The sequence below is a fragment of the Corvus brachyrhynchos genome, unplaced genomic scaffold (genome assembly GCF_000691975.1).
Source record: "Corvus brachyrhynchos isolate BGI_N302 unplaced genomic scaffold, ASM69197v1 scaffold63, whole genome shotgun sequence".
NCBI classification, from domain to species: domain Eukaryota; kingdom Metazoa; phylum Chordata; class Aves; order Passeriformes; family Corvidae; genus Corvus; species Corvus brachyrhynchos.
Window position 1 is genome coordinate 85,371 of NW_008237227.1, and position 15,044 is coordinate 100,414.

The 15,044-nt window shown below is 49.5% G+C and overlaps 1 protein-coding gene across 3 annotated transcripts in view; it reads right to left on the minus strand.

Annotated features, from left to right (window-relative positions):
- Positions 1-9,425: 9,425 nt before the first annotated feature.
- The window catches only part of RYK (receptor-like tyrosine kinase), a 38,535-nt gene continuing 32,916 nt past the window's right edge, over positions 9,426-15,044 (minus strand). For 2 of the 3 annotated variants that reach the window (XM_017729397.1, XM_017729396.1), the window contains exons 13-14: positions 11,354-11,490; positions 9,455-10,456 (exon numbers count right to left, since the gene is read on the minus strand). In XM_017729397.1, coding sequence (XP_017584886.1) covers positions 10,345-10,456; positions 11,354-11,490 — 249 coding nt within the window. In that variant the 3' untranslated portion in view covers positions 9,455-10,344. Of the gene's footprint in view, positions 10,457-11,353; positions 11,491-15,044 lie in introns of all 3 variants that reach the window. The other variant, XM_017729398.1, reaches the window with a different exon arrangement.

The window sequence follows — 15,044 nt, forward strand, 5'->3', positions numbered from 1 at the left end:
CATTTAATCTAAACCCACTGTCTTTCAGTTTGAAGCCATTCCCTCTTGTGCTGTCACTCCATCCCTTGTCCAAAGTCCTTCTCCAGCTTCCTCGTCGGCTCCTTCAGGCCCTGCAAGGCCACAATGAGGTCACCCCAGAGCTTCTCCTCTCCAGCCTGAACAATCCCAGCTCTCCCAGCCTTTCCTCCCAGCAGAGCTGCTCCATCCCTCTGCTCATCCTGGAGCCTCCTCTGGGCTCTCTCCAGCAGCTCCAGGTCCTGCCTGTGCTGGGCCCCAGGGCTGGGGCAGCTCTGCAGGTGGGGTCTCACCTGAGGGGGCAGAGGGGCAGAATCCCAACCCCTTTCCTGCTGCCCACGCTGGGGTTCAGCCCAGCACAGGGGGGGTTGTGGGCTGCACAGGGAAAGAATGAAATGAGAATGAGACTGGGAAATTAAAAACAAACTCTGAGCAATTAATCGACACTTAGAGCTGCTTCCTCCACCAAATGGCCTCCCAGATTACCGTATTTTTGCAGTCAAACACAAACAATTTCCTTCTTTCCTGTGCTGGGGGTGTCCAAGCTCCTGGCAATGCTCAAAGATTGACGCGTTACCGGCATCTGCGCCACGCGTGAAGGAAAAGAGTTCTCCTCCAATGTGGGAAAAACCCCAAAACGAATTAAATCTTTTTTATAAAATGACATTCATGAAGATGTTTTCCCTATTAGAGCCCATTTGTGTTCCAGGTTTTGGTTTTTCAGGGCTGGGAACTTGCTGCAGCACCTTGATGAGGTGTTCACGTAAGGACAGCACTCCAGACCTTGGGATTTTTAAGGGAGCAAATTAAAGCAATTCTTAAAAAGCCCCATTTGGCAGTTTCCTGCTGCTTTCTGTGGCTCTGACATCCAATCTGTGGTGGCTGCCCCCGGCAGCAACACCAGTTCACCAAACCTGGACTCTGGCCCCGCAGCCACCTCACCTCCCAGGGACAGATAAACCAGGAAAGCCTCAGGTTTTGGAACCCCAAGGACCTGCCCAGCACCAGTGTCAGGTGAAAGAAGCCCAAATGAACTTTGGAAGTGGTACAAGGTGTTGCTTCTGGCTGAGGAATGTACATGGGGGGCCAACAAGCTCCACATGGGGGTCCCAGCACCAAGGCCCTTGGAACCACGGCTTCACTGACAGCAGTGAAGGGAAGGGAGAGTTTCTGCTGCAGGCAGTTGGAGGAAAACACAAACCTGTCACCAATTACTGTCAGATGAACTCTGCCAGGACACAGGAAGGAGATAAAAAGAAGTGGCAGCACTCAAGCTTCCTGCAAATCCAGAGCACCTCATCAACGACTCGCTAGGAGGAAATATATTTGTGGGAGTGCCGGCTGCTTAATGTGCTCTCCCACCCACCTCTCTTTCCTATGGCTCCCAATTTTCCCCCTGGGATTCGGCTTCTATTGAGCAGACATGTTGAGAAATAGGATATTAATTCCCTAAACACCAGAGTTTCAAACTGCTCTGGTCCAAATTAAGCAGATTTTGGGAAGGGATAATGGGAAGAGATTCCTGCATTTCAGTGATCATGGATCCAGGCAGTCTGGTCCCACACTCAGAAGCAGCGCCTGACAATACATGTAAAAACTGCTTTAATTAACTTAATTTTTTCCTTAAAGCTCATAGATTTCAAGATTAGAGACACACACCCAGCATGGCTCAGGCTACCCAAAGGAACAAAGGAGCTTTGAGAGAATGATGTGTTTCTATAGACTCGGAGACAATATCCACAAGTCCCTTCTTGCAGCAAAACCCTGCGTGTACAACCGAGGGCATTAAGCTTTTCATTATTAAGGTCTTTTTTCCCTTGTTTGGGAGTCATGCTGAAGCTTTCCAGTATGGATAATTGTCCACAGTGTGGGGCACTCCTCATTACAGCAGTGTTCCACCAGGGAAAAGGACAAACCCAACACCTGGGTCAGGAGCTGCATTAACTTTAATTTATCCGTAAAGCCTTACTGTAATTCCAATGCTCCACGACAACGTCACTCGCTCCTCAGCCAGAAACTGAATGTGAGGTGTTGTGGAACGGATCAGAGAGGGGAAAAGAGGATAAATTTCACTGCAGTGATAGGTAAATGCAGAGTTTACCCACACCAGGAATTGTTTGGGTGTTTATGGCCTCCTGGCCCTTGTAAAAGGACAACCCTTTCCGTGAAGAAATGTTTTCCTAATATCCAACCTAAACATCCCCCAGTGCAACCTGAGGCCGCTCCCACTTGTTCCCTGGGAGCAGAGCCCGAACCCCTCTGACTCCACCCTCCCTTCAGGGAATTGGACAGAGTGAGAAGGTCCCCTCTGAGCCTTCTTTTCTCAAGGCTGAGCCCCCCCAGCTGCTCCTCATCAGACTTTTGCACCGAAAATTACTTGGACTCTAATTTTTAAACATCCAAGGGAATGGGATTGTATCTGGTAAGTAAAGTTAGAACAAGGAGCACAATCTCCTCTGCGGGTCCAGGAACCACACCAGGGTTAAGGAGGAGAAGCCGCTCCAGAGGTGGCCCCAGCCTGGGTGACCACACGTCTTCAGACCTGCGGCAGCAACACAACTGTGGTCGGTTCTGTCTCAGGAAGTCCTCCTGTTTCTTGGAAGCAGCATTCCTTCTGCTCCCACGGACAGCTTTCTGGCTGAGAGTCTTTGGAGGACGCACCCCAAAAGCCAAGGCTCTGACGTTGCGCAGCGCTGGCACCACGGAGGGATTGGGGAGCAGCCAACACCATCCCAGGGCACCGGCACCGAGGATCCAGCACGGATGCCCCAGGGCACAACAACTCCCTGCAGACACCCAAACCTGGCTCTGACGTGGGATCCTGTTTTCCCAAAAGCTGAGCAGAGCTGGAGCTCACAGCTCTTCCCAGAATCCACGCTCTTTGTTATATCCCAATGGTGCCAAAACAAAGTGAGGAATGGCCTCTGCAGGTAGGACCAGGATATGCTGAGGTAACATGACGTCGGAGAAGGAAGGACGGGCACGGGGTCACCTGAAGCTTCATTTGTCTTCCAAGAGCAACAGCTGGGATTTCTGCTGAACACTGGCACTGAAAACACCTTTTTTACGGAGATGGCCCTGATTCCCACCCCAGTTGCTGCCATCAGCCAGGCTACAAAGGGCATTTGTAGACCAGCTGGGCCCACAACTCAGCTGCCAGCACCATCCTGCTGGAGAGAGGATCAAGCCAGCAAACTTTTCAGTGGGTTTTCACCATCCCTTCATGGTTTTGTAAGAGTTCAAGGCCAATTGTCTCCTCAGTCCTGCAATAAACCACTCCTCTGCTTCAGAAGTAAAATTTGGTAGTTAATCTGCAATGGCACCCTCTGGAAGGGCCCCTTGCAGATGCAGCACAGGTTTCCCCCTCCCACGAACCCCAGAGATGCTGCCAGCAACTCCCTCTTCCCATGTCTAATTTCCCCTGTGCTATTTCCTGCTAACTGACAACTAGCAGGATGGAAAGGCCCTCTGGGATCATCGAGTCCAACCCCAGCCCAGCACTGCCAAGGCCACCTCTAACCATGTCCCCAAGTGCCACATCCACACAGCTTCTAAATCCCTCCAGGGACAGGAATTCCACTACTACCCTGGGTAGTCTGTTCCAATGTCTCACCAACCTCTTGGTGAATTTTCCCTAATATCCAATCTAAACCTCCCTTGGCCTTGCATTTCCACCATTCCTTATGCTCCTATAAATCCTTCAGCAAGGCAGCCTCAGCCACCATTTCTTTCAAGGTTAAATACTAGTTTAGCTGTGGGATTTTTGTGTGTGTTTTTGTTTTTCATTGGTTTGGGTTTTTTTTTCCCTACTTTTCACTCCCTTTGCTCTTTTTCTTTCCCTGCTCAGCAGGACTGCAGATCCAACCCCGGTTTGGTCACTGGTACAGAGCAGCTCTCCCCTAATTCCATGCCTGGTGCTGTGCATCAGCCAGGACCAAGCCTGGATTCTTTCCAAGGGGTGTCCTGTCCAGCTGCTCCATGAAACACTGTTTATGCATAAAAAGAGATACTCCAAACATGACATTTACCCAGCATAGAGCCTGAAGCCTCCTGTCAGGCCAACATAGCTGCTCTCCCCTGGTATTTGACCATGTGTCTGCTCAGGTCCTCCTTTCGTCATGCCCATGGTATCAATATCCTCTTTCCACAGCAGCTTCCTGTCTCCCCACCTCCTAAGACTTCGACATGTCTGCATGTCACTCCACTTCCCTATTCCTTCAAGCCTTTTCCATCAAACCCTATTATTCACTTTGCTTCAGCACCTCCCAGAGAGCTGTTCCCAACCTCTGTCCCATCTGCATCACCACAGGCAGACAATGCATTTATTTTTCCTTGTAGAGCAGCGATCACCCCCAGCATGGCACTTTTCCTACATGGAATCCCAGAATGTCAAGGGTTGGATGCGACCTTAAAGCCCATCCCATCCCACCCCCTGCCATGGGCAGGGACACCTTCCACTGTCCCAGGGTGCTCCAAGCCCCATCCAACCTGGCCTTGGACACTGCCAGGGATCCAGGGGCAGCCTCACCTCCCTCACAAGGAGGAATTTCTTCCCAATATCCCATCTAAACCTACTCTCAGTTTGAATCAACTCCCTCTTGTCCTGTCACTCCAGTTTCTGATGAAGAGTCCCTCTCTGGCTTCCCTGTAGTGCTCTCAGATCCTGGAAAGCTGCTCTAAGATCTCCACACAACCTTGTCTTCTCCAGGCTGAAGCCCCAACCTCCTCAGCCTGACTCCACAGGGGAGGTGTATCCACCCCTGAGTTTCTCCTGGCTCAGAGACAAGGCTTGGAGGCAGCTTTATTTACAAGTCCCACCAGCTCTGCTCCATTTGGAAAGACAGAACAGCTGGATTCTCTGTGGGCAAGGGGCTTTAGGAACCGAGATGTGCTCACAGCAGTGCTGACCCAAGGCTGCCTGGAATGAGGTGGGACACAGAGGGCCTGGGCTGAGCAGTCTCAGGACCACGTGAGCTTGAAAGCATCTTTTATATGTTGGCTGCAGCACTTGATTTGCATCCTGCGCAGGCTATCGCATCTCAGGCACATCCAGAGGAGATTCCGACTGGCTTTGCAGCTGAAATGCATTCAGCACTCACAGCTTCAGCTTCCAGTCTTCTCCAAGTCTGTTCCAGAGGCTTCAAAAATATATTGGAGCCACCTCCCCTGACTTCCACCCTTAGAGCAACTGGCTTTTACAGGGCAGCCAAGCCTGGGACCTGCACAGAACTGGGATTTCAAACCCATTCCAACAGTGAAAACACCTCTTTTGAAGGTGTTGGACAGCTCCAAGAGCAAGCCTCAAGTGCCAGCCTCTGCTCCGAGTCTCTCCCACATCAGGACAGGTCCCAGACATCGTGTCATCTCCAGGCTGACGTGAGCAGAACCACACAGATCCTTCTCTTACCAGCTGGTTCCAGTCTGATCCCATGAGCCAAACAGCTTGGGCTGAGGGACTCATTGCAGCCCAGCCAGTGCCAGGGCTTCTGGTTGCTTGCTCTGCATTTTGGCTCCACATGGATGCAAGGCAAGGCAAGAGCTCTTGGATCCTGAAGGGTTTCTCCCAGACATAACCCAGCTCGCCAGGTCCAAAGCTATGGGATTGTAACAGAATTGAAGAGCCTGAGATAAAACTTCCCAAGCAAAGAAAGAGCTGGAATAAACTAAGTGATCCTGTTTAAGAAACCCAGGTGGAAGCTGAGAGTATGGATGAACCGGAGCTGCAGAAGGGGCTGAGAGCAGAAAGGAGGGAGAGGACGAGACAGGTTGATGATCCAGCCTCTCCCACCCTAGGAATGCACAGGAGCTGGCAGATGACTCAAAAACACACTTGGGGATGTTATTTTGTTTAAATTTGTCTAATTCTTGATTTCTTAGTGGAAGAATGTTTTCATTGGAAGCTTCTGCAAAGCCACCATGTCCGGCAGCAGGACATCAAGTTCAGTCATGTGAGAACACGCCAAGCTCTGCTGAGTCCTGAGCCAACACTCAGCTCCAAATCAGGCCAAAAACTGACCCAAAACACTCCTCCCCTCCACCAAATCTTCCAGCCAAACCTTGCCTCCTGCTCAGAGCTGCTGCACAGCAATACAAGTCCCTTCTCAGCAGCACTAAGATGTTGCTCCAAGCAAGACCCAGCCTGAGGTCAGGACAGGCACAGGAACGGGGTTGAGCCATCAGGAATAAAGCACATTCCCTCCACCCCAAAATGCTCCCTCTCTGCAATGCCACTTCCATCTGATATTTGCAAGCCACTCCCAAAGATAGGTTCTCCACATCCTCACCCGTGAGGAAGCAGCAATTACCAGGAGCATCACTGCATGGAGCCCACGGATGGCTGCAGGAACGTCCTTATCTGGTTGGAAGAACCTGGATGTGCCAGGGCGTTAAGTGCCTCACTCCCCCAGCAGCAGCTCTGCAGATTCCAGCTGCCAGGCCGGCTCCTTATCAGGAACTCAGTGGAGATACCGAATCCCTCACACCAGTTATCAGAGCCCTTTTGCTTATTTTAAACACATTTCTTTGATTTCTTCCCATGGCTCCTCACTGAAATTCCTGTGCTGAGCTCAAACAGCATCCTGTGACAATCCACTGGCACCAGCAGGCATTCACTCGAGCACACAAAATCCATGGGTCATTTGCACATGTGTTGTGCTGAAAAAATATCTGATGTGAGGTACAAAATACTCCAAGGGCGCTGCTTCTCAGTGGGATTGCATGGGCGCCCTTCATGTGCCGGGTGAGGGTTTTAACACCAGCACTCGGATTGGTGACTTTTCCTCCTTATTGTTATTGATCTTCCTTCTCTTCAAAATGATTCCCATCCATCAGCTACCACAAAAATGTTTCAACTCAATGCCCTGACAGGAATTCCGCTGTTATGGCAGTATTTCCACTTGCCTCTGATGAGCACCAGCTGACCTTTCCACACTGTAGTTTAGAGCACACATCATGTGTCCTCCCAGACAAAATAGCAGGAAGCCTTCTCAGGTCCCAGCACAAAGGTTGTTGAACACTCCGGGGAGCTGATTCCAAGTGTCAAACTCTAGGGAAGAAAATAATTAAATAAAACAAGGTCACCTCTTCATTCCCACCTTCTTTTGCCATGTCAGCCTCGCCCTTGGCTGCAAATCTGGACACAGCTACCATGGGAAACAAAGGACTTGAGGCTGAACAAGGAAAGTGTTTTGATCCTCCAAGGTGTCTTGAGTTACATGGAAAAACCACAGTGCAGCCATTCTCTGAGCGCTGTTTCCAGGTGCCCTTCATCTCCCTGAACACCTCCGCAGCTCTCAAACCATCACTTACGAAGCCCTGTCTGTTCTCAGCCTTCTCCCCTCTCCATGGTTTGATCCTTCACTCCAGAGTGACTCCTCCATCTGAGTCCACCGAAGAACTCTGCCCTCTGTCCTCAAAGGGAATCCCATCCCACTCTGTCCTTCAGCTGGCTTCCCACCTAAGCCACCGACTTAATGCTCAACACCTCTTGCCTTTTACTCCTTCTTGCCTCGTCTTTACTTCTGGCATTACCCTCCCAAGAAAGAAAACCTGGGAGCCACAATCTTCCTCATTTCTTCTTTCCTGTAACCACAGCTTTCTGTTCTTCATCTCCTTGCCTCACCTCCCAGCCACACTCCATCCAGGGTGACACTGAGACTTTTCCATGTTCTTTAAGACCAGAAGTTACTGACAATGTTCTCCTTCCAGAAGGCTGTCTTTCCAGTCTTCTACCCAAGTGACCTGCTCCTCAAGAGTTTCCCCAAAAGCCCATGGAGGTAAGATACAGCACATGCAGCAAAATCCCAGCAGGAAAGTTATTTGCAGTCTCAGGTACAACAAATCCCTGCAAGGAATCTACTCAAGGTAGCTCTGCTATCAGCAGAATGCCTATCGTAGAATCATTGTATCATTAGGGTTGGAAAAGACCTCCAAGATCACTGAGTCCAACCTTTGACCACAGCCCACCATGCCCAACAAACAGTATCATGAAGTGCCACACCCACTTGTTTCCTGAACACTTCCAGGGATGGGGACTCCACCACTGCCCTGGGTGGAGCAGGTGGCAGCCTCATCCCTGTAGATGAAGCCTGATTAAACAAAAGCAAATTTCCAAAATTAAGAGTTGTACCTGTACCCTGACCCACACTGAACCACTTCCCAGTCTCTGTGGATGAAAGCAGGGGAGCAGCAGCCTGGGGAAGGGAAAGCTGACGCACTTCCCGCTCCCACAGCTCTGAGTGGAGCAGGTCCAGGTGCAGCACATCCCTGAGCCACGTGCAGCCCACAGTGGTCAGATGTCACCTGTGACACCCCTGGGGTGTGAGCAGAGCTTGCACAAAACACATCCTGTGTGCATGCAACTCTGCCCTGGGCACATAGAACAGGTGGATCATTTTCACCCTGGGCTGTTCTCCAACCTCACTTTTAGAGCTGTGATCTCCACAGATCCCGCTGCAACACTGACCTGGATGTCAGGAACTGCCACTGCTGACTTCAACACCCACGTCACTGTCAAGTCCTGCCACTGGTACCAGTTCTCCAGGTCAGAATGGAGAGACCACACACCCAAAGCCCTGCTGCTGTCCCCACACTCAGCCACTCCAAACTCAACCAAACAAAACCAGTTCCAATTCTGTCAGGCAAGCACAGCCTATCACAACATGCCCAAACTTGAGCCAGCAGGAAAACTTCCTTCCAGGAGAAAGCAAGGCTTGGGTCACTGGCCACAGGTACCAAACCCTGGAGTACAGACAGGAAAGCTCCGGCGTTTTGAGGGACACAGACCACACAAGGCTCTACCTCACGTCACTCTAATTAGAGAGGATTAATTTTCTTCAGCAACTGCAGAAAGAACAGAAGCTGCACATCTGCATGACCCAGCCAAATCCAGCTGCTCGTACTTGCACAGCAGTCTCCCGAAATGCTCCGATGGCTCCGGAGCCTGTCAGGGCAATGTCCCACCCCTGCAGTTGCACAAACACTCGAGGCAGCGGATGCTCGGCTGCACATGGTGAGAGACAAAAGGCAACTCTTCATGCCCCACATTGTGCTGAAGCACAACCCGCCTCGTGGTGCCACCAGGCAGAGGATGCAGCCTCCAGTTCACCAGGAAAACTGGGAGCTATCCTGCAAGTAACTTCGTTACACACAGAAAAAGCCTGAATCTATCACATATTTTGCTGAAAAAACAGGCTCAGTCCTCTTAGGCAATGTTCAACTTAAAACAACCCGGGGTGGAATGGACCTTTGGGTTAAGGAAGGCAGCAGGATAACACCTGAAGTCTCAGGGAGCAGTTCCACAGGGAGGCAGGTTATCCATCTTCCCTTCCTGCCAACTCCAACCTAACCACCACCAACGTGCACAATCCACACAAAGGGCAAGGTGAGGGACCAAGCTTTCACATTAGGTGTAATAGAAAAACATTCTTTACTCTGCAAGTGTCTTTACAAATATATATTTATATATTTAAGCCCATTTCAGGCCATAAAAGCCCATAAAAAACAACCAGTACCTTTTTGAACAAGAGAAACTGCAGAAGCCTGAGGTGACAGACTCCCACCCAGGAGGGGCTGCTCTGGCGCTTCTCTGAAGGCCTTTAGTTAGCACATAAAACCATCTCAAAAATCCTTTGATGTGAAAGGAGGGGCACCATTCTTACCCCACCTTCCCCACTCTCTGTATGAGGTAAACTGGGATCACTTTTACATCATCACTTTAGAAAGGAGATGTTGTATCCTGAAGACCAGCTTTTCCAAGAACATTTGTGAACGGGTTAAAAGGTAAGATGTGTGGATCCAACCAAAATGTGCTGTTGTCTCAAAATAGAAGAAGTTGATACTAAAAAGCTATTCCAGATACATACAAGTACAAACACTAGAGCTGGTCAGAAAGATTCAGTTTCAACTTTTTTTTTTTAAAAGCAGGGAAAATTTTCTGCAGTGCGGCTTTTCATTTCCCCTCTCCTCACTTTTATACCAGTTCCATAAACCCTTCTGAAAAAAATCACGTGTCTGTTGTCAGAGTGCAAAGTCCATCCAAATCTCGTGTTTCAGTTCACTATCTCTACACTTTACAAATCCTGATGGCAAACCAAAAGGTCTCAATTTAACTTAGCAAAAGTGATATCTAGAAAATATTCAACACCAAGAGGTCTTACAAAAAAACTTGAGACTACTAAGGCATTCTAAGGCACAGTGTTTTGGAAGAAGTGCTTTCTCCCTGTAGTGTTGCTTTATACACATCACGTGTGCGAGTCCGAGGGATGCATGGAGCTGCAGATGGATGCCATGGCTTCTCCCAAGCAGGGAATTCCACCTTCTGCTGCTGTTTCAGACGTAGGCTCCCAACGCTGCGTGGAATTCAGTGAGACATTGCACCAGCTGCTGAAACTTGGGTCTCTCCTCAGGATCTAGGGCCCAACAGCAGGCCATCACAGCAAACCTGCAACACAGAGGCACACAGAGCACAGGGGAACGTCAGCCAGGCAACCACAGCCCCAGCCTGAAAGGCAAAACAGCATTTGTCACTGGAAAACTGGCTGAGCAACCAGAGATCGACAAGGAGCCCTGGATCTTATGGTTCACAATGCTGAACAGCTCCTCCCAAGGATGGACACCAGGAATGACGAGCAAAGGGGCTGTCACCAGAGGTGCTGGGTTGATTTAGGATATGACCCACGGCAATCCAGGCAGGAGCAGTACACAGGTCACTGGAAATTGCTCAACTGCCGTAAAAGCATGGAATGGTTTGGGTGGGAAGGGATCTTGAAGATCATCCCATTCCAGCCCCTTCCACTAGCCCAGTGTGCTCCAAGCCCCCCTCCAACCTGGCCTTGGACACTTCCAGGGATGGGGCAGCCACAGCTTCTCTTGGCAACCTGTGCCAGGGCCTCCCCACCCTCACAGGCAGGAATTCCTTCCCAATATCCCATCTAACACTGCCCTCTGGCAGTGGGAAGCTGTTCCCTCTTGTCCTGTCACTCCATCCCTTGTCCCAAGTCCCTTCCCAGCTCTCTTGGAGCCTGTTTAGGCACTGGAAGGGGCTCTAAGGTCTCCCTGGAGCCTCCTCTGGTCCAGGCTGAACATTCCCAGACTGTCTCCAGAGCAGAGGGGCTCCAGCTGTCAGAGTATCTCCATGGCCTCCTCTGGACTCGCTCCATCAGTTCCACATCCCCAGAGCTGGAGGCAGTGCTCCATGAGGAATGTTTACCCCAGGGTTTGTCTGACAGGCAGAACAAACAGGCAGGGAAAGGCAAGCCCAGCTCTCTCTTCGGCCAGCCTGGCTTAACACACCAAACACAAAGCAGCCCCTTTGTCCTTCCCCAGCAGAGGCACTCACAGTTCATCAGGGCAGTTGATGGGTTGAGCTATTCGATAGCCATCCTTTAAATAAGCTGCCATCTCGAAGGGGTCGATGTCCACGTACGGGGTCTGTCCCAGGGTCATCAGCTCCCACAGTGTCACCCCGAAGGCCCACTGCAAAGGAACAGGGCAGGCATTAAGGAAACATGCTGAACCCCCAGAGCTCCTCCAGGCAGGGCACAAATCAGCTGTAAGGAAGATTACACACAGTAAGAAAGCTTTACAGAAATGCTCTATACAACCAAATTCAATGTGTCTCGAATTAGGCTAATTAAGAATCACAGAACTGGCGAGAAGCTGTGGCTGCCCAATCCCTGGAAGTATCCAAGGCCAGGCTGGATGGGGCTTGGAGCATCCTGGGCTAGTTGAAGGTGTCCCTGTGCATGGCAGGGGGTAGGATCCAGATGGTCTTAAGGTCTCTTCCAACCCAAACCAACCTGTGATTCTAAGAAGTTTACCTAAACTTAAAATCTTAGTGCACTAAGATTTCAGTGCTAAAAATCATGTGTTTTTTAACAAGACATTACAGAACACCTAAATCTAAACAAAACTGAACACTGCACCATTGTCTAGTATAAAACTGTTATCTACTGTTTCACATTTTACTTCTCCAAAATGTCTCAAAATGCCTCAAAGAAGTCTGTGAAATTCAAAGGCTCAGAAGAGCAGACTGAATAAAATTTTAATTTTTTGATTCCGAATCATCTGTGTATTTGGAGAGTATGCTCAGGAACAGGACTCAGGGAAAAAAAGAGATTTCATCTCAGCAAACCTGACAGCTGGATCAGCATTCAACACATTCAGCCGACAATCCTTGCCAGAAGGAGCTCAAAGTGATGAAAAATCCATCAATTAATGCACGCGTAAGCTGAGTACAAGGAAAATGATTTATTATCTGGTATCCAGAGACCCGGGAGAGCAAACAGAAATGGGGCTGACACTGCATGCTTGTGACTCACTGCTCAAGTTACACATCATCGTTTATTAAAAAGGGGCAGAATCCTGCAAGGCTCACACGATTCTTGTTTTAATCAAGAGAAATCCCACCACTGCCTTGAGCAAAGCCTTAGGGAAGGAATGTTTTCAGGTGGGAAGGGCAGAGAAGGGCAGGGGTGCACATGTGGCCACGCTCCAAACAGCCACAGAAGGATATAAAGCCCCTTTTTACCCGCAGTGGAGAAGAGTGCTGAGGGACAAGGGGTGGTCATGAAGATGAGATAAAGGGTGATTCAAGCAAAACCACTCTGGGAATACAGCTGTTCTAACTCCATAGGTAGCTGCATAAAAATAGCACGAAGAAGTGCAGAGCTTCATGTCCAACAGCAGGAAAACCACGGAATTAAGATTCAGCAGGAATCGTGGTTTGTTTTCCTACCCTCTGGCTGACTGATAGAGCTGCTGGCAGGGGAGCAACACATTATTGGGAAAGTTTCAAGCCAGCGAACACATTTGAAGGAAAGTCATCCAAAAAGCAAGCCTGGAACACGTCCCATGGCATCTCTGCAGACGCAGACACTGTTTGTACCACACTTCATCACCCGTTCCCTGTTACATGGAACGGGTTTGTTCCTACCAAACCCACAAAAACATCTGACATCAGCTTTTTGTGAAAAGAGTCCAGGTAGATGCAAAGCTGATACTTAGGGCAGATGGTGTTTTCTACACCCAGAAAAAATGTCCACTTTTGAACTCTACGAAACTCAGATGGTCACGTGTCTGCAGTTAGAACTGTGTGTTAAAAGGTGGGTGGCATTTATCGCTGTGCAATGAAAAAAGGACTTCTGGGTTAAAATGGGCTGGAAGAGATGCTGAATTGCATTGAGTTTTCAAAAATGGTTACATTACTGAGATTTACTCATCCTAATAAAATTCCACATCTCACTGCCACTGTTACATAACCTTTGATTTCCCAGTCCTCACAAACAGTAAATGCTTTCATGTTCCAGATTAAAAAAAAAAAAAAGTAGAAATAAAAAAACCCCACCATTTAATTGAGTTCATTTAGCACTCTAAAAACATGCTTTTACAGGCAACCTCCATTTCCTTTTCTGTCTTCAAGTTTGGTGTAACACAAACCCCCACGTGTTTTCCAATGAATACACATGGAGCAGAGCTGGAACCTTCCCTTCCTTCCTTCTTTTCCTTGTTGTTTATGTGGCTGCAGCACTAGTACAGAGACCAAGGAGGAAAAAAAAACCAACCAAAACTTCTAATGGGCTGGAAGAGATGCTGAATTGCATTGAGTTTTCAAAAATGGTTACATTACTGAGATTTACTCATCCTAATAAAATTCCACATCTCACTGCCACTGTTACATAAGCTTTGATTTCCCAGTCCTCACAAACAGCAAATGCTTTCATGTTCCAGATTTAAAAAAAAAAAAGTAGAAATAAAACACCCCCACCATTTAATTGAGTTCATTTAGCACTCTAAAAACATGCTTTTACAGGCAACCTCCATTTCCTTTTCTGTCTTCAAGTTTGGTGTAACACAAACCCCCACGTGTTTTCCAATGAATACACATGGAGCAGAGCTGGAACCTTCCCTTCCTTCCTTCTTTTCCTTGTTGTTTATGTGGCTGCAGCACTAGTACAGAGACCAAGGAGGAAAAAAAAAACAACCAAAACTTCTCTAAAATTTCCCAAACTGGCACCTGACCACCATCCTGGATGGGAGGCATCCAAGGACACCGAGGGAGCAGGCTGAGGTCACTGCAACAGTGCTCTTATCTTTGAAAGGTCACCTCCCACCAGGGGAGGTTCCTGGTCACTGGAATAAAGGCATCCTCTGGAAGAGCTGGGATCCAGGGAACTATGGGCCACATAGTCAAACATCAGCTCCTGCTACTGTTAGGGAGCTCCTGTTATCCTGGAACTCGCTCCCATGAGTAGGAAGCACAGAGACATCTGGGAAGAGCCAGTGTGGATTCATGAAGGGAAGCTGTGCCTGACCAGATCTTTGCTGAGCAGACAGAGCACAGGGTGAACAATGGATGTCCATCTTGACTTCCAGAGGGTGCTGGGGCACTGCCCAGGCTCCCCAGGGAATGGGCACGGCCCCGAGGCTGCCAGAGCTCCAGGAGCACTGGGACAATGCTCCAGGGACGGGGTGGGATTGTTGGGGTGTCTGTGCAGGGCCAGGAGCTGGATTGATGATCCCGGTGGGTCCCTTGCAACTTGAAATATTCTATGAAAAGCAGACTAGTTCCAGTACAGCTCCCTGAACTTGACTGTGTTTCCTGCCAAGGGAACAGGGAGCAAGGGGCAATGTGGGTGTGCACAAAAGGCCTGACTGAGCCCTGAGCCATCTGCCATGAGCAGCTGATGCAGGAGTGGGTGCAGAGATGCTGCTCTGAACAGGCCACTGTTATCTATCCAGTGCCATGATCCCCTGCCTCAAGCTCTGGGGTCCCCAACATCACAAGGATGTGGAGCTGCTGCAGTGAGTCCAGAGGAGGCCACAGAGATCCTCCAAGGGCTGGAGTCCCTCTGCGCTGGAGCCAGGCTGGGAGGGCTGGGGGGGTTCACCCAAAGAAGAGAAGGCTCCAGGGACACATCACAGCACCTTCCAGTGCCTAAAGGGGCTCCAGGAGAGCTGCAGAGGGACTATGGAGAAGGGATGGAAGGACAGGGCACTGGGGAATGGCCAGAGGGCAGCATCAGATGGGA